Source organism: Aythya marila, assembly GCF_965140915.1.
Source record: "Aythya marila genome assembly, chromosome: 7".
NCBI lineage: Eukaryota > Metazoa > Chordata > Aves > Anseriformes > Anatidae > Aythya > Aythya marila.
In genome coordinates this window covers 18,772,275-18,794,477 of record NC_139048.1, presented here as the reverse complement: position 1 = coordinate 18,794,477, position 22,203 = coordinate 18,772,275, and the positions used below count along the sequence as shown (strand labels likewise).

The 22,203-nt window shown below is 44.7% G+C and overlaps 1 protein-coding gene across 7 annotated transcripts in view; it reads right to left on the bottom strand.

The window, feature by feature from the left end:
- ARHGAP22 (Rho GTPase activating protein 22) overlaps nucleotides 1-22,203 on the bottom strand; it is a gene marked incomplete at its 5' end in the record, with an annotated part of 145,886 nt that overhangs the window by 18,875 nt on the left and 104,808 nt on the right. For all 7 annotated transcript variants that reach the window (XR_014317964.1, XM_082765336.1, XM_082765338.1 and 4 more), the window contains 2 exons: nucleotides 1,676-1,808; nucleotides 6,796-7,003. Coding sequence is in view for 6 of the 7 variants with exons in the window: in XM_082765336.1 (XP_082621462.1) it covers nucleotides 1,676-1,808; nucleotides 6,796-7,003 (341 nt within the window). The remainder of the gene's footprint in view (nucleotides 1-1,675; nucleotides 1,809-6,795; nucleotides 7,004-22,203) is intronic.

The window sequence follows — 22,203 nt, the reverse complement described above, 5'->3', positions numbered from 1 at the left end:
CAGCAGTACTGTATTTTGCAAGCTTTCACTTCAGCTCTCTAGTGCTCCTCATCTCCTTTCTAATCCAAAGAGAATAATGCACTACAAGTCGTTTCAGTCTGGCCGTGCTCCCACAAAACCAACACAGATGCTGCTTCCCAAACTGCTGCAGCCTGTGCAGGCAGAATCAGGCAAACTACACAGCTAATAAGCTGAGCAGTGATATACAATTATGTTTGCCTAACTTGGCACTGTCTCTGCTCTTGTGCAATAGTGCTTAATGGATCCAAAACTTCCCAGTATGCACACTCTACGACCAAAATGAAACCAGCTCTGCTGCCTTGGAAATGCTGCTGTTTCTGGTGAGATCAGCCATTCAGCTGTCTGGAGCACAGCACGCTGCAGAGATGACTGAGGTGCCTGTTAACAAGGCAGAACACGAGCAAATCTTGGAGCTAGCAGACACACATCTGTATTTATTAAGAAACACCCCCAGTGCACTGACACTGAGGTGGGTGTGTCCAGGACACAAACATATGTCCATGTGTGGCACTGCACTGTGTCACGCACAGTTACTTGCTTTCTCGGAGGTGACTAGAGAACAGATTGTGCGAGTGCAGATAGTGGCAAACTCACCTTTTGCCCAAACAAAGCTGATGTTACCAGATATGATGTATTTGATGCATGCAAACAATCTTATGGGCATCACCAAGGACTGGATCGCCCTAGAGCCATCTGCCACTTCAACTAAAGGTAAACCCCAGGCTCCCAGGAAAGAGCACTTTTTACATTCTCCACCAGACAGAGATGTGAGCACGCTCTTGAGGCCACACACAGAAAGGGGACAGAACTGTGGGCTGTGACTTACAAGCCCTCAGGCCTTTGCTTCTTTAGGTGACATAAGTAATAAGGCTTACAACTTTAAACCCCTGTTTAGAAGATGGCACAGTTCCACCCACATTAGACCAGATCCAACGTGCCTCTGCAGTCAGCAAAGAGCTCAGGCATCACCACACAGGGAGCAATATGGACGGAACAGATCAATCAGTCATATTGTAAATTATCCTGCTCCTCCCAAGCGGTGAATCAAAATTTCCATGATTGCCACAGACCCGGAGGTTTTTGTCAGCCCCTTCCCTTGCCTGGAAACTAAACAGAGGAACATCACAGGAAAATTCTGGCAAAGTATTCACACAGCATGATTTCTGCTGCCGTGGAATAGTATCACATTCTGCCCTTTTATAGCGTCCGTCCTTTAAGAAATTCAAAGACTGTCATACTGATCAACATCTCATCCACCAACAACTTTGGGATGCAGAACATGCTGTTCCAATATATGGCACTGAAAACACAGAAGAAGGGAGTGACTTCATAAAGCTTGCTAATGAGTCAACAGCAAGGCTGGGAAAGGAACCCAGATCTCCTACCTCACATCTCTTACTAATTATGCTACAGAACAGCATTGTTCAGAAGAAAGAAACACCAGGCTACAAGACTGACTTCAAAACAACTCCCGCTTCAAGCAGGACACTGTGATATTAATGCCCAGTTCATAGCTTCAGGAAAATTCAAGCAAAGTTTTTCAGAACTTCATCAATTTTAAATTAGGAGTGAAGAGTGATGAGAAGGAAGCTGTACTACACTGTGTCTTGGGAATGACCTTCAAGGTAGGAGGCAGATTAGAAGGACCACTGACCTCTCCCTCATCTTTTGAGAGTAGCTGTCCACAAGAAAGAAAGTCTTCATATTTGGCAAAGGGGATGACAGGCTCTGGCAGCTCTCGGAGGTAAAGCTTCAGGAGGGACGCCACAGTGTGAACATCCGTGTTGCTGCAATAGAGAAGAAGGAAGGAAATTTAGAAACCCATGCTACCCCAAAGCCTGACACCTTTTGGGGGGATGGATCAAGGTCCTTCTTAGGGACAAACTAGGCACACAAAAGGGAGTCATTCTGCCACATATCTGTATGAAGCAGGAGGCTCTGCTTGGAAACTGGGAAAAAACCCTGTTCTGTCAAGATAAGAACGCATCTCAGGCCATACAAGGAGCGGAAGGGATACTCCTGCAGTATTGCTTGGGGTAGAGTGGTGCTATGGTTCCTCAGCTCATGAGGATCAGGAAGGTAAGCAATACAGTTCAGGCAAGCACACAGTGATCACACAACAAAGACAACAGAGTTCTGCATCCTCGTGCAATCAAACATCACCTCTGATCCTTTCACTGATCCCTCCTGCTTCATACTTTCGCCAGCTGGCACCCACCCATGCGATGGGCCAGGCTCACAAGTGACTGGCCAAGCCTTCAGAAAAAAACAGATGATGCTATATTTCCCCAGGCCCTCTACTGCCATTTGGTGTGGCTGCACAGCTTCTGGATCACATCTCCTCCCCCAGGCTGGGCTACCTGGTACTACATAGCCCACCTGTTATGTTGGGATATCAGCTTTTCTTTTCTCTCCCACTCGAGGAGCTTCTTTTTCCTCTTCTATCATTTGCTTTAAGTGGGGTTGACATATTAGATCCCATAGTGAAGATGCACCTGTTTTCCCTTTCCATTTCCTACGCAGCTTGCGGTTTATGACAATACCTCACCCGTCTGTACAGCTTTCTTAATCTTTGTAGATGACCTCCTCAAAAGGTTTTGGCCACTGGAAATCTAAATAGACCATGACACAGGCTCCCCACAACCTGCCACTGCCCTGACATTCTTTAAAGGAATCTGGGAAAAAAAACACATCAGTAAACAACAGAGCCTCAAATCCTCACCTCTATCTAAAGGCTCAGTATGTTTATAAACAGGTTTCTGAAATGTAATCAGCTCTGCCAAATACTTTCTCTTTTGCTACTGCAAAAGACAGGTAGCAGGGGCTCAGCAAGGCTCTGGGCCCCTTATGAAATACAAACTCTGCCTAGCAAGCAGGGCGGTAGTGAGGTTATCTGCATTCACTGTACGGAAAAGTAAATTGAGGAGACTCAATTTACATCCCTATGTACTGACTCTCAAACCTTCCTGGATAAAGCCCAAAAAATAAGATTAAGTTTCTTTTGCCTTGTTAACATGGAAGCCTAAACATCGCTGCTACCCAAAAATGACAGGAAGTGACAACACATTGTTAGGACCACCTAGATGTTGTGATGAACAACTAGCAGTTTCTCAGCATACATTTGGAGAAACTATCCATCCTGTGTGATATAATGCATTCACAGACATCTAAGTTTAACATACCTCATCTACAAGGCGACTGTTCAGATCCTAGCCCACCAGAAATATCACAGCCCTATTTTCCATGAATTTTTATCTTATCTCTGTCTCACTTCAGTTTCTAATTTATCTCAGACTCTAGCTGAAGTTGATTTTATGGTCAAGCGAGTTGTAAGGAGGTTTTTCACACATGGATTCCTAAGTCTAAGAACTTATCTCTCAGGGCAGCTCCTCCACAGACAAAGTACACAGAGATTCACACCTCTACTCAATTCTTATCAGACCTCTGGATTTAATTTTCTTGAGTGACTCCATTCTTGTTATTTTACTGAAGCTTGCCAGTAATTTTGAAGCTGTTAGGAAGGTAGAGAGAAAGACAGGCAAGCATACTGGTATTAGAAACACGGATAAAATAAAACAGGAAAAATTACCAGAGGGAGCTGCCAGTAGTTTAGTATGTACACATATTTGACCACTTGCTACTAATTTTGATGGCATTCCTATTCAACAACTCTATCATCTTTGAGAATACCAGAGTTTTACATAGTGGCTTTTACAAATGAGGTCAATTCCCTTATTCTTTTAGCATGAATTTTCAGGCATGGATGGTGAATATGACTATCCCTCATCAGCAGAGCCCAGACTACAGCCTCAGATCCACTGGCTGGAGCTTACTGTTTTACCACCAAGGTCATGTGAAATCTAGCCAAAATGTCAGTAACATGGATGTGCAGTAGGTGCTTCCAAAACAGCATCTTGACCTTTCATAAAAACCTGTATCTGCATCTAAAACTGGAAACCCAAGCCTTTTAAAATTAGTAATTTTAACTATCAGTCATCGCAGACAGCCACCGTGGGGCAGGCAGGCTCTAGCATTTGGAAGATGAAACAATGCTGAGCTCATTGCAGACACAAAAGACATCTAAAAGCACTGGCTGCAACTAGGAGAAAAAAAAAAAAAAAAAAAAAAAAAGGAAAAAAAGAAAAAAGAAGAAAAAAACAAAAGGATATTCCTTCACTGCTCCTGATTCAGATATAAGAATATAGATTTCATACCTGCAGAAAATATCTTCTGCCTATTTGTTCTAAGCCATAGATGGACAACTTCAGTTACACAGAAAATCATGCTTGCTAGGAGAAGCATTTCACTTGGCCAGGAACTGGCTCTCCCTTGTCCCTGTCTGTGAGCATGGATGTCAATGATCAGAGAGCTGGGCCTGCAAGTTGCAGTGGTCACAGAGGCTTCAAGAGGAAATTAGAGCAGAAATGCAGCAAGTGGGGGGACCCTCAACTGTCACACTGCTCAGGTGCCACCATGTCTGCTCTGATTCAGTGCTGAACCTTGAGTTATTGGATGTCAGATCAACTACCCAAAAGGCAGGCATCCCTTCATGGAGAACTTCACTGCTTCCATTAAAGGCAAAACCTATCACTGATCTATTTTACCAATTCATTGTCCAACGTTCTTTCAGCTTTAAAAATACTGGGGGGAGGCTCAGCTTACCTTCTTGACAATGATGTTAATATGGACTAGACTAAGGTAAGACATGAAAGCGAACTACTGTTTCTAATTGCTTCTATCCGTAGATGCTCCTGTTCCAGAATGTGTTCCAAAACAACTCAGTTCACTTCCACATGAATTAAGACAATTCTAATTCTGAACCAGAACATCCAGATATTTAGTTAAAAATCAAAGATTTTGTTTAAGAAAAGATGAAGTGAGACAATCTGGCAATTTCAAACTATTTTTTTCCGGAAAATATCTCTAAATATTTGACGCTTCCATTTAGGGAGCAAATATTAACTGTGGTTAAGAATCAAAGAAAGGAGGATGGGTGGCCTGGGAAGCTGAGGAAAGGGAAGAATTAGAAGAATGTTCACAATAAACTCAAAGGATATTCTTCCCAGGATGAGAGCAAACACATTGCTGCCCATGTGGGAGAGCGCTAGTTCTTCCTGCAGCAGTAGGTAGGGACAGTATGGGCAACATCAAGGCTGACTGCAGGTTCAGTGGGAAAATGATCCCCTGGGTTAACATGCTGGCAACGTACTAGAGGCTGTCACTGTCACCTGGGAAATCCATCCTAGAGAGGTTCGGCAAGAAATGAATCCTGGTCTCCAAGTAAAGATCCCAGATCTGATCCCACTCCTGGACCTGTAATAAGAGATTGGGCCATATCTGTGCAGTGGCCTTGGATCCCAATACCCCTGGAGTTCAAGGACTCTGACAGGGTTGAGTCCATTTCTCAAAGGACTGTTCAGGTCAGCACACTGCTGACTATCTCATGCTGGGTAGCATGAGGATATAAGAGAGGGAAGGAAATGTTAGTTACAGAGGATGGACAGGATTTGGCTGCAAGGCGCTGAGAGCATCCACCCTCCTGATAATATGACTACCTGGGCTCAGGGCCAAGGCAGAGATAGTGCAGCTGAGAGCTGCCCCCATTCCTTGCTAACCTTAGACAGAGCTGATGCTTCCCATGGGAGCCAACATTAAGCTGAACCTCTACTGTTTATCCTGTGTCTGAGCTACAGCTCCTGCTGCCTCTCACAGCCACGGCTGTGCCTGGCCACAGACCATGTAGATCTGGATGTGCACACTGACTCAAGGACAGATTTCCAAGCCTGACCTTGGACCTGCCTTGTCATTACAGACTTGCCTGCTGATTACCAGTGTTCCTGAGCCTGGTTACTGTCACTGGGTCTGTCTTTCTCACCTGGCTCATGTACAGTGGGACTGGGCTCTGGGTGCCAGAGCAGAGGCCATTGCCTCTGCCAGCCTTGTCACTGCACTTGGCTCCCTGCTCACCTTCCCTTGCAGAGCAGCTGGCTCTCACCACTCCCTGACACTGGCATGGCCAGTAGGACCAAAAGGCAGCTAGTATTTCTCTGTACCGCACAAGGAGTGATTACAGCAATGTATTTACAAGGGGAAGAAAAACGCAAAATTGCCATTTTTATTTCAGAAACATTTGGCTCAAGTTTTATTGAAAATTCAAAACAGAACACAAATGTCCCTAAGTTATATTCAGTTTTGAAATGTTGCTGAAATTGCTTGACCAAAAAAATTCATTTTGGTCAAGAATTCTTCTGGTGTCGGAAAATAGTTTGCTATGACTTGCTGACCAACTCTATACATCACACATAAAACAGCAAGGGAAGATATGTAAATGTTGGTGACTGTTCTGAAACCTGGTGACAAAGGAAAGGGAAGAGTTGAGATAGCACCCCCAGACAGATCCAGGGTGGGGCAAGAGAGAATGCAACATCTGAAAGCAGTAAGGCACCTGGTTCACCACTGTCCTATGTATTTTTTTGGTGGGATCCCCATGGCTGCTGACTAGTGTGCACCCAAATCCAGCAATGCATTTCAATATGTGCTTATGCTGAAACACTGGAGTAGCCCATCTTGACCGATGGGCTCAATTTATCCCCGTGCTGAACTGAAAGAAGGCCTCAACACACAACACCATGCTGGAGAAAGCCTCAGCAGCACTCTGAATGAAGAGAATGAAGGCACGGAAATAACATGTTCCTAGGATAGCCACTGCCAGGCTATTCCTGCCAAACAGCATGCCACAGGTAAACCAGCCTGAATTTGCTGATGTAAACTCACCTGTCAAAGAGGGGCTTCTCTCCACAGTCAAAAGAATCCTGCAGATCTTTGACAAGGTTGGCTTGGCCAGGCATCCGAAAGAGCCCCTCCTCTGTAAGACCTCGCTCCCGAATAAAATCCACACACTGTTCCACCAGCAGGGGGGCCAAGCGCTGGCCATACTTCCTCTCGTACTGTACGGTGTCCTCTAATCGCTGTCCAAAGATCCCTGCCAACAGAGAGCACGACAGACATTCAGGTGTTAGCTGAAGCTCTTTGTGAGCTATTGCTCAGGGCACACAATGAGGGAGACTGTTTCTTTCACGACTGCCCAGCCTCTGTAAGTGCCCTGTAAGCACCTTGAACAGTGCTGAGCACCACATACCAAGCAGTTTTGCTTTGCCCTGTCATGACAGCAGGGGTTACTTGATGTGATTACAAAGCAATCTGTCCAAAACTAGGAAGAAATTCCTTGTCCCAGAGTATAATTTCAGGGATACCCATCTCAGTGAAACTCACAAACAGATTAGAAACTAGAACTAGTAAAACCTTTACTTTGAAAGAAAACCCGTATTTACAGTAATAAAGATAAGTCACTCCTGTGCTTCAGGGCATGCTCTCCTGCCAGGAGAAGGAGGGAATTTCCTTTAAGACTCTTCATAGCCCTCCAGCTCTGATACTGTAATGCAGTTGTGTAGGCTGGAGTTTAAGAAAGGTTTCTCTGACTTCTGATATATAATAAACTGGCAGGGAATGGAAACTGTGCTTCGGGATCCTTCTTGCATGTTTCATTCCAGGAGATGAAACTGATGTCAGTGCAAGATTCATTTCACTGAGGATTCAGCAGGGTTGGACTGAATACAGAATGCAGGCATGGTTTGGTGTGACATCTGAATCCAGATCGTGGCTGAGAAAGCAAAATCTCCACGGCCTGTTCATCCTGGCCTCTCTGCAGAGGCTGCCCATGGGGAGACCCACCAGCAGCTCTCAGCACCGCGCATCACTGCACACACAGGAACAATCCAGGTAACAGGAGTTACCAGGTACTTTGCAGGCACCTCAGCTGTGAAAAACTGGGCAGGACCACACATCCTGCCTAACCTCCTTCATGATATTTTGTTGGTGATCTTTTCTCCCCCTTCCTCAGAACTGAATGTTTGATCCTGGGCCACAGCACAATTCAACCAAGGTCCTTCAGCTTTAGTTACAGCAAGCTTAGATATGCACCTTAGAGACAAAAAAAAAAAAAAAAAAAAAAAAGCCCATATCCTATTATCAAACTCTGAGCCAGGCTTCCACCCACCAAACCCATCTATTTTCTCAAAATAATATACGATATTCGCTCTCCAAGATGGATGACACATGGGTTTAGGGAAGTTAGGCTATGAATATTTCAGGACAATTAGAGGACAGCAGCCTTGTTTTCTCAAATCTCTCCTCCTTGTAGAATGACAGCCCTGAAACCCAAAGAGTCCACCTAGCGAAAGACAGGGAAAGAGGCAAATGCCCTGCACTCCCCCGGGTATAGAGCAGATCTCATGTTTTTCCAGAAGCCCACATTCTGGTGTCCTAACGTTGACCCAGAGCAAGGACAGAGGCAGTGTCAGACACACACAGATGTGAACTCATACCCAGAACAACTGCATGCATCATCTCTACTTGCAGTGTGAAGCTTTGTTTGCTTTTCCTTAGCCTTGACTGGCCCAGGGCCGGCAACAAGCCCTCACAGTTAGGTCAGTTTTTGCTGAGGTGAAGAAAAGACCCTTAAGCCACTGCCAGGATGAAAGACTTCTCCCAGCCCAGCTCTCTTGGCTGCCTCCCACCTTGGTTTGGCAGCCCCATTCCAGCCCAACTTCAATTGCAGATATATGTTTTCTCTTTCCCTTAACCCTGAACCATAATTTTCCAGAGAAGCACTAAAAAAGGTCCCCAGGCGTTACCCAGACAAAGTATTTCTCCCAAGCCAAGTCTGTTGGTAACTCCAACTTTCCCTTTGCAGCCCCTGTCACACAGTTCTCCTTTCTTCCCTGTCCTAACCCTAATATTTTTGCTAGGCCATAGACAAGGACCCCCAGCCACTGTGCAGAAAAAAGATTGCTCCCAGGCCACATGTCTTGGCAGAAAGAATATTAGGGTTACGGTTTAGAGAGAGAAAGCACAGAGCTGCAGTTAGAGCAGGACTGGAAAAGGGCAGCCAAAAGCAAGCAGGGATGCTGGAAGAGCTGCCCTTGGAAAAACCATGCAGTGTCTGCATAGCTTTGTCTGTGGCTTAGAAGAGGAAATTAGTGCTAGGGTTAGGGTTCAGAGAAGGAGCAAGCTAAGAGCTATCTTTGGAGTAAGGCTGGGAAGGGACTATCAAAGGCATGTTGGAGCCGCAAGTCCTGGACTTGCAGAAATGTTTCTTCCAGGCATCTGCTGCAAGGCTTGACAAAGTGACCCTTCAGGAAAATTACCATGAGGGCTCTCCCAGCCACGCAGGCAGGAGACACGCAGATTCACCTACTTCAGTCTCTCACAGCAAAATATGGCTGGCTGAGGAGGTGGCATCCTGCTAGCTCTATAAAGCTCATCTCATTTCAGCTACATTTCAGAAGGGTTTGTAAAACTGAGGAAGTTAAACATCTCTGAAACCACCAGACAAGATGGCATTGCTGGTCTGGACAGGGACTGTCCTGCTTTGCAACGAAAAGCTATGTGGAGCCAGTCGCACACAGCCTCATCTGCTGGCTCCTTGAGGCACAGGCCTGGTTTCAATCACAGGGCCTGTAGCTCAGGCTGAACTTGGCAGCGTTTCACTCCATTTGATGATCCTGCTGGAAGACATTAAAGTCTTTCTCTTCATTCAGAAGAAGGGGAGCCAGTGCCATCCGGTCACATGCCTGGACAGGGGTAGGCTGGAAATAAAGCCAAAAGCTCCTAGCAACCCAAGGGTTAATTTTCCTTGTTGCACTCTTATCTACAGCTAGGCCTGTTTGTTTGGTTTGAGAGCAGGAAAAAAGAAAAAAAAAAAAAAAAGAAGAAAAAAAAAGAGTGAGCCTGGGACCACATCCTGAATCTCAGAAAGATTCAAGAGATACTAAAAAAATTGGCTAGCAGAGCTCCAGGATTTCTTTCCTCTACTCCAACAAGCTGTCTCTGTTCTTTAAAGATTTAGGTGGCTCTTTGTGGAAAAAGCGAGCCAGGAATGATGTACTAAGACACAGACAGGCTTTCTGTCCTGGCCTGAATAGCTCACCCACCAGCTCCAGGCATACAAAGCCTATACATTCAACTATGCTGTCTGGACATGCTGTGGGCAGGAAAATATATGCTCCCAGCTTCATTTTTCCTCATCAGAGCTCTGATTTCAACCAAAATAAACTAAAGACAGAGATAATAAAGTCAGCACTTGAGTAGATTTTCTTTACAGAGAGGACTGAGGACACCATACGTGCTTAAAGAGGGAAAAGTCCAGACACACCTACATCAGCTGTATGTACAGGTTAGTACACACGTTAAAAGATGTGCAGGAAGATAATCAGCACACACCTGGATGCTGCTGTACAGCAGTATATACACCCGCGCGTGCATGCGGTGCCTCACAGACAGGCAGTTTATGGATGCAAAGGTTGTGTACGTGCTCACCTGCACAGGTAAGAGTCTGCTTTTACCTTCCCACATTCATGCTTAGGCTCCCATTTATCTGTCCCTCTCACACATGAAAGCAGTGAGAAAAAAGTCATGGGCAGACATGCAGAAACGCATATGCTTTCATAGCACCAAGCACACACAAACTTGCAGCTCTCTCTTCCCCTTCCCTGGCCCACCCAAGCACACCCCATGAATGACTGCAGCAGCACAGAGAATCAAGGTCCTGGCTAGGAGCTGTGGAAGCCCCCAAATGCAGTCCCTGACAACCAAACAGCCCAGCCAGACAAAGCACGCAAAAATGGGGGAAAGAAAAGGAAGCGACAGATAATCAGGAATCAACACAAATCTGAGTAACTAACTCACCCAAGGTCACACAAATGAATCTGTGGCAGAACCCGGTGTCTTCTAACCCCATTCCCCACAAAGATCAGCCTCCACATACTGGGGCATGACTGCTCTCGTCCACCTATGTATTTATTTAAATATTCTGTGTAAAAACAAGCACAAACACACTTCCCCCGAAACATCTTCAATGGTAGCTTGGCATTCAGTAGTATTTTTGGCCATAGGCTGGGTCCTTCCCACTCCTTCCCCTTTATAAAGACAGCTGCTTTATTTAGATGTGTAGCCTCTGTCTGAGGCTAAGCTCAAATATCTGCTTTTCTTCTAGGAAAAGAAAACCATAACAAATCTAAACTCTGGAAAATCATCTCATACCTCTCGTTCTTGTGCAGCACTCTGCTACATGACAGGCGCTGAGCTTCAAGCAGAAACCAGGCAGTGTCAGACAGCAGGAGCGGCAGAGAAAGAAAGTCCTGACTTCAGGCATCAGACACATTCTGAGTCCCAGCACTGGCAGCTTTCCATTCACCCAGCGCTACAGAGCGGAGAGCAGCCGATCTGCCCTGGGAGATAATCTCAGCAGCACATCTGGTCTTAGCTCCACAACTCGGCATTAATTATGACTTGTGCAGAAAGCATTTGAAATATCCAATGAGATGCAGAGCTCCCCGGCTCCCTCCGCAAGGGGAAGGAGAGAGGAGAAAGACAGGCAGGTAGGGTCTTGCCCACCCTCGAAGCTGCCGCCAATATAAACAGCACCTAAGTATGGGTCACAAGTTTTAACAAAGGCATCCCCCATCGGCTCTGTAATATATTCATGCTCTAATTGCTTGTCAGATCTATTCTAGATAGCTGGAAAAGCTGAGCAACAGTTGCTGTCTGCATGCCACTCTCTGGATCCCTTCCTGACACAGGCAGCATTAGCTGTGCTGCAGGCAACCCAGTGCCCTGGTCTGGCCTTTGAGCTGCTTGCAAAGCACCAGAAGCAGTCTTGTAGTGGAGGGGAACAGCCCCCCCTCAGCCTCAGCAGGCTCTGAGGATACCTCCCAGTTCCGGGACATACTGTGAAGTTTTACATAGCTTAGGACGAGCCACAATCTTTGACCTAGTGCCACTTTTTTTGTGCGTACAGCCTCTGCTTTAGCCCTTCACAGAGAAGTTGCCTGATGACAAACAGCTCAGCTGAGTAACTGGTAGGGGAAGGAACTTAAAGCTCTTTACATGTGAGCCACCCCCAGGACTTACCTGCAGGAAAATGCTCACCCCCTCAGGTCCTGCTCCGAGGTTAAGTGGCCTGCAGTTCAGAAAAATGCCTATCACACCGTGATAGTTGGAGTTACGCTGAGGTCAGCCCTCTATCCCATTTACAAAACACAATCCCGTGACTACAGGCACGCAGCAGTCACCGCCCAGAACCTTTGCACCTACCTTCTGGGAAGTTTCATGGAGTTTGGGTAGCTGCGTCTCCCTCTGCAGAAAATAAATAGGTGTATACACGCATGCATTGCTCTTTGCAGCTGCTCATGCACTTCTACTATTAAAATATCACATCTGTGGCTACTGTAGAGACCACACTCATCTGAACTTACTGGCTTACCACTTGCTTAACTACACTGTGACTGAGTTTAAACACACCACAGAGGGGATACCGAGCCGGTGGTCAAGCTCTGAGATTCCAGTCACTGGGACAGTGTTGTCTCACGACTTGGGAAACTTGCTATCAAACTCTCTCTCTAAATCCTCTACTTTGATCAAAAGCTCCTGAAAAAATGACTGTCTCACTTCAGGTAAAGGCAATACCACGATCAAAAGCCTCAGTTCTCGAATAGCAAGGTAGCTTGGTGTTCCTTAAGTATTCAAGGTATAACCTGAATAACAAGGTATTTCACAACTTGATACCAGAAACCCAGACAAAACACTAGACAATACCTATAACCCACTAAAGAACATCTGGTAAGCAATAGAGACCCTTAAATAAAAGGTAAAAATGAGATCCTGGGTATTCTTCACACTTTTATTGTCCTCTATTCCCCTGTGGTGAGCACAGCAGGCTGCAAGTTAGGGAGAACCTGCCTGCACTGCTAACCAGTGAGCAGGACCAATCCCCTGCTGAATGGCTGAGACACCATCAGGATTTTTGGCACTATTCCCTGGAATGATGCCTCAAAATGTGTCACGTCTGCTAATACCATTATGGAGCCTGGGACTCAAAGTTTGGGATGGAAGCCCAGGAGATAGCAAATGCAGGCTTTTATTCTTCCATTCACTTCTCCATTTCTGTTTTCCATCTCTCAAAACACAAGAACAAAGAGGGCATCCAATTAAATGGAAAGTCAGCTTGTTTAACATGGATACTGTTGTACCTGAAGTGTAATTAACCTATGAAATTCACAGCTTCTCTGCAGCCAAGGGCACAGCATGACTCAAAGCATGATTAGACATCAGCATGGCATATAAGAATACCCTGAGTTGCATGAGAGATGATAAAGATGATGTAAACTCTTCTCCAAAGAAAGAGCTTTGGTGAGGAAAAAAAGACCGAAGGAACACATGCTTGCTCATGTGAGCATCACTACCAAAACAGGAAAGGGCAGCTGCTTTGGTATGGTTCCCTGCAGATGGTCACTTGGCAGATATAGGTGTCCTGTGAGAAGGATGTAACATGGCACAATATAGCTACACACCACTGTTATCACTTTATCTCCTGATATCAAACAATTCTCAATCCCTTACAAAGCCCTACTTAGACTACAGAATATGATAAGACTGGAATAAAAATCACTCTCTCTTTCTCTCTACATATAAACAGATACATATAAACACATATATAATTTATCTTCAGTGTTTTGAATTTCTAGTTGACTTGGATCCTGCTTACTCTGTTACATTTCCTAAAAACGAAATCCAAGATTCTCACATAATCCCTGGATTGCAGGGGCCGCGTGCTGCAGAAGTATACCTGACTCTGCGAGAACAATAAAATCCAGAGAAATGGCCACACTGCATATAAGCTGCTAAACTGCCATCACAATTGCCACCTGGAGATCTCCACATACATATGTGCTAAGAAGAAATGGGGTTATGGGGACTGAACTCCTTCTTCTCCCCTTGGTATGAGGCTGTTTAACTGTAGGGAAGGTTACTGCTGGCCTGCTCTTACTTTCCAGAAGAAGAATTTGGGTTTGTAAGACTGCTTAGCAAGTAAATGTCACACAAACTTCCTGCTTGGGAGCTGTAGACATTTTCTTCCCTGGTGTCATTGTGTGGAGAAAGTGCTAGCAGTGCTCTCAAGAGCCAACACCACCACAGTCATTCTGTTGCAAGTACAGGATCAGAGAGCAAGTATCCTGCCTCTGCATGTCACTACAAGACTGGAGACTGGCTGGGAAGTTCACTACAGCTCAGACAACCTCTGAAATCTAGGCATATCTCAGGCTTGGCATCTAACTCAGGTCAAATTCAGTCTTGAATCTGGTTGCAACAGATGGGAATGGCGAACCTATATGAACTCAGAAAATATTTCTTCCCCCTTCTCTGGTTGTGAACAACCTTGCTGGCTTGCGCAGCTCTAGCAAGTGCCCATAGGCTGTGGGTATTTTTAAACACTGGCTTACATGTAGTATTAGCTAATAGACACATATACTCAAGCGGACCTGAGGGAGCTCAGATCTAGGAAATTGGTTTGCCCATTTGAACAGAAAGGACCAAGTAGCGAAGTTCAAATCAGAGCTGAAGTTCCTCGATTTTCAGGTAAGTTGTGCCTTACACAGACTTATTCCCTCACCCAGGCAAATACTGGCACGTGAGCACCTCCCTGTACCTGTTGAAAGCTGGCAGTGAAACAGCTACAGGTGATCAGTCACAGGGCTGAAGCCAGCAGGAAAGCCTCCAACAGTAAGAATGCCCCTTCTACAGAAAATTTCCCTTCCAGCTTTTTCCCTCTCCAAACACTTTAGACAGATCTTCCTGTGAATAAAACGACTCCTTCACATCCCTTCTCTCCCCTGCTCTGGGCAGGGGTCTCAACATTTACTGGTAAAATTAAATCTTTTGAAAATAAACAGGCCTCTGCTCACTGGCTGATGAAGCAGTTCATTCTGGGTTGAAAAGTTAGCAAACAGCAGTGTTCACCCGTCTCACAGCATATTCGATCTAACCTGTGCATGGTGTTCTTCCATCTCTCTAAAACATCAGGAAAGGAACCAACTGTGCAGCGCTGTAAATTACCCTGCAGTGGACTCTGCCCAGTTTATGCTCTAAACTGAGATTATAACTGTTTGCTCACAGAGAAAAGATGATAAACAGACCTATACATCACTTAACCACAGCATTCTGAATCCAGAGCCAAACCCTTGTGTTTATTGGTCTATTTCTCTCTAAACAAAGGCAAGAAGGATTTAGAGAACAAAACATCAAGAGCTAGAAACAATGCCTTTTAGCAAGCAGTGATCTGGGCAAACGTGCCCTGGAAAACTTCTTTCTCTCCACAACATAAGAACATCTTTTGCAGAGCTTTTTACTCACTGACTCTCGCACATGCCTGCCTATGTCTAACAGATAGCTTCCACAGACCTGAAGGAAACTGTCTGTAGGAAGCATCTGACTGGCAGAACTTCTCTTCCAAGTGCACTGCGTAGTGATTTCCCCACTGCACGGAAAAGTTTTACAAAAATTCTGAGTGTCAGTAAGTCCAAAATAGTTATGATATAGTGTAATTACTGCCACCAGAGTCTCATTGCTAGAGAAGGACTAAAACTCCTGATGTGGGTTTAAATGCAAGGATCCCCGAGCCTGCAACCTGCCACTGATCCTAGCCTCTGGTACAGAATGAAATGAGCCACCCAGACTTTTGACCATCTTGGAACCTGGCAGGGCCAGCGATCTCGGCTCACCACTGAAATTTAGAACACCAGCCCCTCTAATCCATTCAGCACACTGAGCGAGCTTATGTCCTCAGGCCTTTCCATATCCCAAGCCTGAAAAGCTGATATCCTAAACACAATCGGACGCTGAGACGATGACAGGATCAACACTGATCAACTAACCATGCTACATGGGCACAGTTACCCAAATCAGACTTCACCATAAATACCTCTGTCAGCCTGTAACCTGCAACTGTTAGTCTCGCTACCAGGTAAATCATATACGGAGTCACTTTGTTGCTTCCTCCAACTCAATCAATAATGAAATCTATTAGTTAATTCCCACACTGCATCTATCTAACTAAAATTCTCAGTTAATACAAAGCGTAAATTTTACCTTTATCACTCAAGCATAAGGTCATGGCCCAAGCTCTAGCCACAGCTGAACTTGATTGTGCTTGGGGAGGGGATGCCACTTAGCTCCAATTCCTAGAACATTTCACTAAACCTGCCAACTTTTCAGGAACACTTCAAGCAGAGATCAAGGGCTTAATGTTCTTCTGCCCGAGCTGCAACTCATAAGGTAGGAAGGGGAAATTGCAAGGCTGATTACCTAATGAAAGAGAAGAAGAACACTGTGGAGGGCAGAAGAGTAACCTTTAGAAAGGAAATGGGAGAAGATAGGGTGAATTTTTTTGTTCTTGGCTCCTAAATGGTTAAAACTGCAACTTGCAAGGAGCAGATTACCCTTCCCCTTCAGTAAGTACAGATTCTCATAACATTCATCAAAGGAATAATACAGAGAAATAAAAATACTTGCCTGCAAGCTGAGAAACACCACAGGAACATGTTTGTCCCATTAATCATACACTGCCAGGACGTGCAGCGAGAACCATCAGTGCTTTAAGCCTGTCAGCTTTCAAACACGAAGCACGAATCTGATGATTACAGGAACAACCTCACTGAGAAACCACCAGTGCAGCAGGAGGCACTGGCCAGACCAGGTGCTGCAAGCAGCAGCCACCATAACATAACAAACGCACAGCCACTATGATCTCTCCATGGCACTTACTAGTTGAAGGGGACAACGGTCAGCTACTGAAGAAGAAAGCACAGGCATCACCATATTTTGCCAAAAGCAGGATTGCTCTCAGCAATACAAGGTATGTGTGAAGTTAATGACTACATTCAGACATCTTGGTTTGATAGCCCAGGTGGACTTATCTCTTATGAACTCATCTAATGCTATTTTGAACACATTTATTATTTTTGTTTCCACAACATCTTGTAACAATGAGTTTCATAATTTGTGCCCTGCATGAAAAACATCTTTGCTTTGTTTAAACCTCATGACTGTGCCCTGTTCAAATTCTCCTTACATTTGTAATTTTATCTACTGTACCTACCTGAAATCATCTTTTCTCCGAGATCCTTTTCAAACTCTTTTCTTTTTTTTTTTTTTTTTTTTTTCCTGAGGGAAGGCCTTGAAGTGGAGGGATTTTACATCTTAATCAGTTACACAGCCTCCAGAGCATAAGAGCAATTCCAATCGAAAATTCTTCCCTGAGCAGAGGGGAAGGATCACCTCCCTCAGTCTGCTGGCAACACACATCCTAATGCAGCCCAAGAACCTGTTGGCTTTATCTGCCACAAGGGTGCATTGCTGGCTCATGTTCAACTTGTTGCCCATCAGCATCCCAGGTGCTTTTCTGCAAAGCTGCTTTCCAGCCAGTCAACCAGTGTGCTGGTGCCTGAGGTTATTCCTCACCGTCTCCTTTGAAAGATTATTGAGTGGCCTTACACATCAGCCAGTTCCCTCAGCACTCACGGATTCATCTGATCAGGTCCTACAGACTGGTATACACCAATTTTGTTTAAATGTTCCCTAACCCAAACATTCTCTACTGAGGAGAAAGCTTCCTTGTTCCAGACTGTCCCACTGGCCAGGAGCTGCTGATGGCAAATCTTACCAGTAAAGCCTGAGGTGAAAGTCTTAGCCTTTTTCATGTCCTTTGTCACCAGGTTTCCCATCTCTTTCAGTAATGGGGCCACATTTTAACTTGTCTTCATTTTGCTGCTGATATAACTGAAGAAACCTTTCTTATTGCCTGACACATTCCTCACCATGTGGGCTTTAGCTTTCCTAAGTCCATTCCTGCATGTTCAGATAGTTTCTCTATATTCCTTAGGTCACTTGTCCCTGTTCTTACTTATTCTATGCTTCTACGCTTCCCTTTTAAGTTTGAGCTTTGTTAGGAGCTTATTGTTCATACATGGAGGCATTGTACTACCTTTGCTTGATTTCCTGCACATCATTGTGGACTGTTCTTGAGCTTGAATGATATAGTCCTTGAAAATCAAACAGCTCTGCTGGACCCTTCTTTTCTCCAGAACCAAATCCCATGGGACTCTTCCAAGCATATCCCTAAAAAGGCAAAGAGTCTGCTCCCCTGAGGTCCAGGGCTGTGATTCTACTATCTGCCTTGCTGAATGATGCCTTCAGAGTGGCTCTTCTACAGACAGCGTGACCTCAGGCAAGTTATTTCATTGCTCAATACCTCAAATTCCTCCTTTACAAAAAATTAGGACAACAGCCATTCCCTACCTCAAGGCCGTGTCATGGTGATAGAATACATTGGGCATAAAGCAGCAATAAAAGCCCCAGATACACCTGATGAGGTAACTCAGAAAAAAAAATAACTTAATCAGATATCTGAAACAGATGTTAGAATCCAATTTTTAAAAACTCTGTTATGGGCAGTTCAGACAGCAAGACACACTCCCAACTCTGCTCTGTCTCAGTTTCTATATCCACAACAAGTGTAACCCCTGTCCGTAACACCTCTGCCTGGGGTAAAGCTAAACAGAACCTCCTCACAGATGATTCATGCATCCCCTCATCCAGACATCTGAACTTGTAACCCTCATCATCTTTCTCTTCCTCTCCCCTTGGTTGGGCCCATCTCCCAGCATGAGACAACACTGAAGAGCAAACACTGATAAGCTGCATCAGGCGCCAGCTGTCTCTGTGCAGAGATAACAGCACATATCAGGCACAACAAACACCTAGTGCCACTCCCCACACACCTGTGGGAGCCTGCACCCTGCCACCAAGTGAAGGGGCTCCTCAAAGCCCAGGCAGGAATCCATCTCAAGGCTGCCACTTTGGTGGAGCCCTCTAATGAGATAGGGAGCAGAAACTTGTTCTCAGTCTTAACACTGGGCAAACAACAGAACTCACCTCTGTGCTTTTCAATTCTTTGGTATCTTAGCATCTTAAATTCACTAATATAATTCTATGCTCATGGTGGTCTTACTGGAAAATCCCCATGGTGGAGACATTAAACCCCACATTCCCAAGACTTAGGGTAATATCCTAGCTCTGAAAGAGTCTAGCATCCTTGTGGACGTGCATCTAATAACATCTGACCCTTCAAAACAGTCATTTTGCTTTCATGCAGATGGTATCTGAAAGACATTTACTCATTTAAAACAGGATCCCTAATTAGGCCTATGTAGGGCTATCCCTCTATTACCTGTAATGACTTTGAGATGTGCATTAAATTACACCTCAGAGCCTCCTCCTCTGGATCTCAGCTCTCCCCTGGTACAAGATATGGTCTTCATGGGGCCCTGATTGCCAGCAAGAACATCCTCTGCACTACTTTTCTGGCAAAGAAGAAAGAAATTACATATCAGGCTTTACCTATCTGGAGGAGTGGACTGGAATTAATGACAGAGAGTCCCCAGTGGACACTTCTTCAGAGTCCTCCAGTTAAAAAGTTATTAATTCTCAGAATTATTCCTTCTCAGAAGAGAAACTGCACATGGAACTCCTTCAGAATAATTATGTTGTCACAGGTAAAGCTCTCCTTGTTTGCCTAAGGGAAGCACAGCCCTTCCAACTGCTTTACCTCTTCTCCATCACAAGGAACTGATGAAAGCTTGGGATAAGGAGGAGGAGGAATTAGGATAAAGGAATGGAGAAAGGGGCCGTGACATGCATTTCTGGCAGAGGCGCAAGGAACTGCTCATGGCAAGAAAGGATAAGTAAACAGAAGGAAACAAACACAAACACAGCACAAGATTAACACAAAATGATTCTGTCCCATGCCATGCTGGTCATGTGCTGAGCTACAGGAGAGAATGTTACACCTCACAGCTTTTAGTTCAGGCACCAAAAAACTCAGCTTTTGCACCCCATGGCCCAAAATTCAGTCCCAGACACATTATGATTTAAATCTTAATGCAAGACAAAAATGAAGAAGGCATCAAAGCTAAGAAGTAAATAGATGGCAAAGGACCTCCTTAAAGTAGCTGTTTTTCTTCAGGATAGAGGTACAGCCCCACTACAGATTTACAGAGCGAGGAAAGACCCTCTCTCCACCATACTACTCTCAGTATTTTCCACACATCCAATTTCAGAGGATGTTGGCAGGCTCACTCCCTCCCAAGCTTGCGGCCAGGAAGCAGTATGGCACTGCCACAAGGCTTCCACATCAGAAAACAGCCAGAGAACAACACGGCTGCCCAGAGGGAATGTCCAGATAAACTTTCAGTGGTATAAACTCAGAGCAAAATCTGTTCCTTGTGGAGGTAAGAAGGATCAGAGGAAACAGTTTTAAGCACCCTCTGTCCGAATGTGCTCAAAAATGCACTTCTTTCAAGCCTTTGTAACAAACCCTATTCCTAAAGACAAACTCAAACATACAGCTTACTGTCAGATCTCATTTTACAAAATCCTCAACTCTGAATGAGGTGGACTAGAGTCAAGAATTCAGAAGTCTGAAACTTAGGAAAACTGGCTCAAAATTATTTTCTCCATAAACAAGACAGCTCTTCTTCAAAAAAGTCAGGAACTCTAGGATTTTATTTGAAGGCCACATTTGAAGCGTATTTCAAAGCATGCATTCCATATGGCCTGAATGTGTCTCCTATAAATGATTTGGGATCCTCAGCAGCTTTGCAGTTTTCTGTTTTGTTTTAAAAAGCCTTTGCTATTCACCTTTAAACATAGTTCATGTGCCCGCATGAACACGTAAGAAGATACCCTCAACCTTTTTGATTTATAAGTTTCTTCAATACGTCAGCGAAGATTAAAGTGTGGCTAAGACTCCCCTTTTATCTTGGCATGATTTATTTTTACACCGTATCAACCCTCTCCAGGGCTGGATATTTACATATTAATAATGAAGCCTGCTTTATAATTCCTCACCCCCATTCCTTTAGCGTCATATATTAAAAAGTGTCGATAGATAAGACTTGGCTCTCAAATTAGCAGTGATAGCAATGCAGAGTTCAAATTATTCAATTAAAACAGAGACAGCTATGTTTACAGTCCTCCCACATTTGAGCTAAGCCGGGATTTCACTCTCAGAAGCTGCCCTGTTCTAGTCTGATAGAGGATGAATAGTTTTAATCACTTCCCCAAACTGACTAAATCCTTTTGGAAACAACAGTTTTGATGTTTTAACCATTTCCTTGTTATTGATATTCCTATAAATACTTTGTGAAGAGAGACTGAGGATGCAGTTCCATGGTTTGTTTAAGCCAATTTAAGTGTGGGCTGCAGCCAGAACGAACAAGCATGCCCTCCTCCACCCTACCACCTCTCCCCACTGCCCTCATTGTGCTGGAACTGCTGTTCCTGCCTGCAGCTGCCTACTTAGCTGGGCAAGGGAGCCAACCCACCCCAAAACTAATTCACCCCCACCTTTTTTCTCCCAGGTCATTTTCTTCTGCACAGCTGTATAACCACCAGTACTAGCAGAATGAAATGTGGTGGGAACACATGGCTGCAAGGTGGGAAAAGACCACTGCTGACAGCAGCTAGCACATACCTCAGAGGAGTGATGAAACCATAGGATAAGAATATGCTCATGCAGCACTGACTACAGAGCAGAGCAGACATAGCCAAGTTAGCTTTAGACTCGTGCATTTGAGTAGCAGGGCAGACAGCTTAGGCCAGGCCCACCGCACAGGAGGTACCCATGTTCTTGGGTAGGTTTGATCCACAGGTAGAGGAAATCCCTCAACACACAGCTGCAGTTCTTTCCAGCTGTGCTTCTCATCTACAGAGCAGCTTAAGCCAGCTCTCACCAACATCAGCAGCAGCCTTTACACTGACATCAATAGGAACCGGATCAAACCTGCAGCATCTGAAAACAGCACAAAACTGCTGCTGTATGCCTGTGTCACCCTGCTCCCCACACCCTCATGATTGCAACGTTCTACAGTTTTTGATATTTCATACAGTTGCTAAAGCTCTCCAGTTACTGGACTCAAGTGTAAGAGTATCTGCCCTCATTTAAAGGGAAATCAAAATTTTACACTTTACTGTTGAAGAGAAGCATACAGGTAGAGAAAAAGAGCAGATAACTGGGACAAAACTGTACCCATAAAGAATCAAAGAAGAAAAATAAACTAACCTCTGCTTTTATGCCATTCTCATGTGTTGTTTTTTGTTTGTTTTGTTTTTAAGATCTTAGAATTGCTAATTATTTATTATTTTAATACTTTAAATACAATGCTTGTTCTGGAACTGTTCCAAGAAGCTGACAAAACGCAAATGCTGACCAAAAAAAAAAGTGGGGGA